Here is a 7,037-nt window from a genome sequence, read left to right as displayed (position 1 = left end):
ATATCAAATTCAAAGCTTGTACTAAATAAAGAATTATTATTTCAACTTAAAATAAGATACAAAACAAAAATTTAATTGTTTTTTTCTCAAAAAAGATACCGATCATAACTGAATTATACACAAAAAATTAATTAAACATACCTATAGTAATGTATATTGTACCCAAATAAGATCAGATACAAAGCTTATTTGGTTATACACAAAACATTCTCTAGATACAAAATTATAGAGAATGTTTCTTCAAAAGAAAAAGACATTTAGTTAATTAAACATACCTACAGTAATGTATATTGTACCCAAATAAGATCAGATACAAAGCTTATTTAGTTATACACAAAACATTCTCTAGATACAAAATTATAAAGAATCTAAAAACAAAAAAGGAAAAGATATTTACTACTATTTAGTTATACAATTCGGTAACACTTTATGCAATTCAAAAAATCCAATTATTAATTAGATACAAAAGAATATCAATTAATAACTTTTATTAATGTTATACAAATAGAATCCAACAAATTAAAGGCCAGATTAGCGGTGAGTTTCCATTAATTATAAAGCTTGATCAAATTAGCGGTAGATTTCCATTAGTTATAAATATATAGATATAAATATAGATATTAAATATAAATATAGATATAGATGTATAGATTAGATTTGTCTAATATCTATTTAGATTATGTATAAAATTTATTAAAATACTTCCATTAATTATATTTCTATTTATAATTTTTAATTATTAATGTTGTCTTAAAAATTTTAAGTGGCTTCTTTTTAGCTTGTCACTTGACTTAATCACATACTTCATTATTCTCCTTTTAATATAATATAAATTACTACTCAGTGTTCTCTTAATTTTAAACAAGAAAGCTTATCCTTTTCAATCTAAGTTAATGCAATAAATATTAGTCGATCGCGCTATATGAAGTCTTTCACTAAACACTATTTGAGAATATCCAAAAAGTAATTCTAACTAAATATTAGCTCTCTTTTGTGGACTTTATATTCGTGTATGGGAATAAAAAGGAAGATAATTGACGAGATATTTTACTAGGAAAAGCTGAGTGGGCATGGTGAAAAAGAAAAAAAGAAAAAGAAGCTGAGTGCGCATTTGGCATAATTTTAGGAAAAGCGGCCGCAACATATCACTTACTCGCGTCTAGGGTGTTCATGGTTCGGTTTGGATCGGTTTTCCCTAAAAAAACCAAATTAAGTAAGTCGGTTTTTCAAATATTAGAACCAAACCAAACCAATTAAGTCGTTTTTTTCTGATTCGGTTTATGTCGGTTTTTCGGTTTTTTCGGTTATTTGTCGGTTTTTTCTTAAATATAAGACATACACTATCAAACACACATTTCGGCGATCACATTTTCAACGTAACATTATCAAATCAATTGCCTTTTGAGAAATTTATTATTTACAAGATATATTGATAATAATTAAACCAAATAGTGATGAATAATTTAAGGACTCAATTAAAAATATATTATTTTTAACATGAAATAGATTCTTATATTATTTTTAACATGAAATAGATTCTTACACTTAACAAAAGAAAACTACCAATTAAACTAGAATGTAAAGATAAAGAACTGTACTAAAAGTGCAAACGATTAAGATTTACTATAAAAATTTTAAAACTTTGTATAAAAGTATACATATATAGGTGCAATAATAAATTTAAAATAGCTACTCCTATATTCGGTTTGGTTCGATTTTTTTAATTAAAACCAAATCTAAACCAAATTTGATCGGTTTTTAAATTTCAAAACCAAAACCAAACCAAACCAAAAAGTATCGGTTTTTTTGGTCGGTTTGGTTTGGTTTTCGGTTTGGTTCGGGTTTTCGATTTTTTATGAACACCCCTGCTCACATCCTTTCAATTTATGTGTTTCTAATTTGACTGACACGGAATTTAATAATAAGAAACTTTTAAATTTTATCATTTTAAACTTATGATGTGTGTGATGTACGTCCAATATATATATATATTCATGTGAAAAATTGGAGTTAAAGAGCTACTATATTAAATATAAATAGAGATATTTAAAAAAAAAAAATTATAAAGGAAAGTAGTACATAAATTGATAATATCTCAATCAAAAAATACTTCCCATAGGTTCGCGGCATTGATGGCGCTAAAATAAATGATTCCTGCAAGCAACTGGCAAGTCCCATACATAAATTGTTTCTTTTTTCAAATTTTTGCCATCATACTTGCGTACATGATTTCGTATATATCTCAGTAATTGAACCACACGTCAATTAATGTTAAAATATTCTCTGAAAACAATATGATAACAGATTAAAATAATCATCTGATTACGACAGGCAAGCACGTTTAACATATACTTATCTATCAAGCCAAAGTTTAAATTCATGGCCTTGTACGTTGTGTATTTGCAATGTTATCCCTTAATTTTGAGTGTATACATTATTAATATGGCTAAACTTTGAAGTAACGTATTTCATTAGGTTAAAAGTTAAACTCCACGATTTTGAAAATTTTCAATCAAAAGTTCTACGTCCAAAGTAACAGAGAGAAATATTCCCAGAACCACAAGATTGCAATAAAGTGCAACATAAGATACAAAAGAGAAAGATTAAAAAATGGAAAATCTGGGGCCATGAAACAATAATAGTGTATCAAGAAAAAGGTAGCCTTTCAATCTGCCATTGAAGGTGGCATGTGATAAATTAGTCCGTAAAGCGACAATAGAAAACCCCACATAGCTTAAGCTTATGATCTGGATTTCTGGTTACAACTTCTTGCCCAAAACCCCAATCCCCTTATGACCGAGTATCGAGTTCCATTTATTTATTTTTTTGGTATCGAATGGACCATTTCCAATAGTAGGTAATTAAGGTGGCAACTAACCCCCTTCTGTTGATATTATAATGTTGGAGGGCGGCGTTTCGACTGTTTCAAATGATACTCACATATCTATAAATAACAACATTTTACTATAAAAGCCAAGTTTTTCCGCAACCAAATTTCATGTTATATTATAATATATGTTCTCTATAACAGTACTTTGCTATAACATCCAAAAATATTCCGAACAAATGAAGTTGTTATAGAGAGGTGTGACTGTAGTTTTTTAGAAATTATTCCCGAATTTTGGGCTGGTTAATGTAGGGAAAAAATCAGAAATAGCCAGATTTACAACTGATAATTAGAAAAAGTCACAGTTTTAAAATTAATTGAGATTAGTCACTTTATCATGTAAAGATAAAATCTGAATAAAAACACCCTTAAAAATTCGGAAAAATTCTAGCATAATATACTGGAGTTCGAATTTTTTACATATGAGATTCCAGCATGATGTGTTGGAATTTCATAATATGCTGGAGTTCCAAGATAATATGCATGAAATTTAAACACAAGAGCTTCATAATACAACATAATATACTGGAACTTTTCGTGTTTAAGCAAAATAGTGGGTTTTTTTATGACTTTACAAACGCTGATTATTTTTCGATTATCGATCCGAAAATCGGCTAGCCTATTTTCACGGTTAATGCACCCACATCCCAACATTATATTTTTGGACAAATACTTTAATTCTTCTAAAAACAATAATAAAATTTTTAATATGTTTGAAAATAGTTAAAAAACAATCAAAGTACCGAAGCGAGTAAACTTTAATGGTAATTAAGTAGAAAAGGAATTGAGACAGCTAATTACAACACAGCACCTACAGCCCAACATTATAAAAGTAAGTCGAATATAGTAATAAAAAAGAACACGCGTTTGACCTCGTAAAAATCGTAAGACTGTCCAAGTCAGTCTCACCCAACCCCAACTCCTCCATTGCCAAACCTTCAAAGACCATTTCTGCTTTTCAAGTTTCAATGTAAACTAGTAATTGCTTTTAAACACACAAAACCCCAATATCAAAATTCTCCTGTTCCTTTCTACTCATTTTCATTCATTTTCTCAATACAACACAAACTACATCAATACCCACATTTGTAAACTTTTCCGGTCAATTGATTTTTGTGCCGGGGTGATTCAAAACTCAATTTTTAGGACTTCTGATCTAACTACGATTTTGTTGTAGTTCAGAGGTTCTTTGGATTTTCTGCTTTTATATATGGCGGACCTAGTGAAGCAGATCTTGACAAAGCCGATCCAGTTAGCAGACCAGGTGATAAAGGCTGCCGATGAAGCAAGTTCGTTCAAGCAAGAATGTACTGATCTCAGGTCCAAAACTGAGAAACTTGTGGCCCTTCTCCGTCAGGCTGCACGCGCTGGCAACGACCTTTACGAACGGCCGACGCGGCGGATTATTGACGACACTGAACAAGTCCTTGAAAAGGCTTTAGCCCTTGTCCTAAAGTGCAGAGCCCACGGGCTTGTTAAGCGGGTTTTTACCATAATCCCTGCTGCAGCTTTTCGTAAAATGGCTTCCCAGTTGGAGAACTCTATTGGTGACGTGTCTTGGCTTCTCCGTGTCTCAGCTTCGGCTGATGAACGAGCAGATGATTGTTTGGGCCTTCCTCCTATTGCTGCTAACGAACCCATTTTATGTCTTATTTGGGAGCAGATCGCGATATTGTATACAGGTTCTGTTGATGACAGATCAGATGCAGCTAATTCACTTGTTTCTTTAGCCAGAGACAATGATCGGTATGGGAAGTTGATTATTGAAGAAGGTGGAGTTGGGCCATTGCTGAAATTGATGAAAGAAGGGAAAACGGAGGGTCAGGAGAATGCTGCTAGGGCAATTGGACTTCTTGGACGTGACCCAGAAAGCGTCGAACACATGGTACATGCTGGGGTTTGCTCAGTGTTTGCGAAAATCCTCAAAGAAGGTCCTATGAAGGTTCAAGCAGTGGTGGCTTGGGCAGTTTCTGAACTTGCTGCTCATTATCCCAAATGTCAAGATCTTTTTCACCAGCATAATACAATTCGATTGCTGGTTAGTCATCTTGCTTTTGAAACCGTTCAGGAGCATAGTAAGTATGCTATTGTAAGTAAAGCAACATCGATGCACCATGCTGTTGTCTTGGCTAGTAATAACAATGGTAATGCTGTTAATACTGTGAATAAGGTTGTTGAGGATGATGACAGGAATCATATTCCACATCCTCTTGGGAATAAGAAGCCTAATCACATGCACAGTGTGGTTGCTACGGCAATGCAGGGTCAAATGAAGCCGCCTCAGCAGAATCCAGTCAATGGTTCAAACCAGACAATTCAGGCCAAGGTCAGTGGAAATAATAGTGTGAAGCAAAATCATGTGAACCACCACACTCAACATAGTCTTTCTTCATCTGGTGTGAGTATGGGTAATAAAGGGAGGGAACTAGAGGACCCTGCTACCAAGGCTTATATGAAGGCAATGGCTGCAAGAGCATTATGGAAACTTGCCAGGGGAAATTCGCCTATTTGTCGTAGTATCACTGAATCAAGAGCACTGCTTTGCTTTGCGGTACTCTTAGAGAAAGGACCTGAGGATGTTCAGTACAATTCAGCTATGGCAGTAATGGAAATCACAGCCGTGGCAGAAGTAGATGCTGACTTGAGAAGGTCAGCATTCAAGCCTAATTCCCCTGCCTGCAAAGCTGTTGTTGATCAATTGCTCAGAATCATTGAAGAAGCCGATTCAGATCTGCTTGTTCCATGCGTTAAAGCTGTCGGGAGTTTGGCTAGGACTTTTCGAGCTACTGAGACAAGGATGATTACCCCGTTAGTAAAGCTGCTCGATGAGCGAGAAGCAGAGATTTCTAAGGAAGCTGCCATTGCCCTATCGAAATTTGCTAGCTCGGTTAACTACCTTCACCTTGATCATTCCAAGGCAATCATAAGCGCTGGAGGTGCAAAACATTTGATCCAACTTGTTTACTTTGGTGAACAAATAGTTCAGAGTCCTTCATTGCTTTTGCTATGCTACATTGCATTGCACGTCCCTGATAGCGAAGAGCTTGCTCAAGCTGAGGTGCTTACTGTTCTTGAATGGGCATCAAAACAGTCATATTTGATTCAAGATGAAGAGGTGGAGTCTTTATTGCAGGAAGCTAAAAGCAGGCTGGAACTTTATCAATCTAGAGGATCAAGGGGATTCCATTGATTGAATCTGCATAACTCAGTGTGCAGAATTTGTAAGTTGGTTAGATGACAATTTTTCTCTCTATATTTACAGATTTACTCTCTGTTTACTTTGGTCTTGGGAGTGTACATAAGATAGGTCTTCTTGTTTTGCCCTGATGATGTAGTGGAACACCCTCTCCACCCCAACCCCCCACCCAAATCAAAAAATCAAATCTCTGTTGCTCCATTGTAATATTTTTCAGTTCCACAAGGTGAAATATTGTATCTAGGACACAGAATTCCTTATTCTTTGGTTATATTGATACTCATTTTCTCAAATTTCTAGTTTTTAGTTCATGATGCTTAAGGGGTGTTGTCTTATTTTTGCAAGGGAAACTCCGGCTTTTGCTTGGCCTTGGAAACACCCTATGCCAAAATAATCCTTTATTTTCCTTCCTGTGCAGCTATTGTTACTCAAAATTCTCGAAAGACTAAAGTGTTACTTCTCGAAAGAGAAATTTGAAGAGTGAATTATATCAACTGTAACTTTAAATGGATGGTTTAGAAGTAAAAGTGAAATCACTTTTTGAAGTCTAATATGCAAACCTTGGTGAATTGATCAGACTTCTGCCTAATTTAACGACAAAGGGAGACCTCACTTCTAGTTTGGTGTTTACTGCATAAATCTATCTTCTTGTCAATATAAACTTTCGAAGCATTTCCAATCAAAAAAGAAACTTTGAAGCATTTATGTCATTAATAAGCTTTCTTTCCTATTTTGCGTACCATTTATTGTTTTTCCTGTTTAAGGACAAAGGTAAAAAAAAATAGAAAATAGAAAAAGGGATACATCTGTTGAGGGAAGTGGCCTGCATATCTTTGTACAAAGAAATTAATTTCGTCTGTTAACACGTATCAACAGTCACAATGGTGATTGTCATATTTGAGAAGGTGAATGGTTTTGCCATGGTAGAGAGGAGGTTCAAGTAATTGACTATGT

At 34.1% G+C, this 7,037-nt stretch overlaps 1 protein-coding gene across 1 annotated transcript; it reads left to right on the top strand.

Annotated features, from left to right (window-relative positions):
• The first annotated feature begins 3,748 nt into the window (after window positions 1-3,748).
• On the top strand, window positions 3,749-6,376 carry LOC104244666 (protein CELLULOSE SYNTHASE INTERACTIVE 1-like). Its single transcript, XM_009800139.2, has one exon. The coding sequence runs from the start codon at window positions 4,098-4,100 to the stop codon at window positions 6,075-6,077; it is 1,980 nt and encodes a 659-aa protein (XP_009798441.1). The 5' UTR covers window positions 3,749-4,097; the 3' UTR covers window positions 6,078-6,376.
• The last annotated feature ends 661 nt before the right edge of the window (window positions 6,377-7,037 follow it).

This window comes from Nicotiana sylvestris, chromosome 2 (genome assembly GCF_000393655.2).
Source record: "Nicotiana sylvestris chromosome 2, ASM39365v2, whole genome shotgun sequence".
In the NCBI taxonomy this organism is placed as follows: domain Eukaryota; kingdom Viridiplantae; phylum Streptophyta; class Magnoliopsida; order Solanales; family Solanaceae; genus Nicotiana; species Nicotiana sylvestris.
The sequence above is the reverse complement of the archived record's forward strand: the minus strand, read 5'-3'. Positions and strand labels throughout refer to the sequence as shown.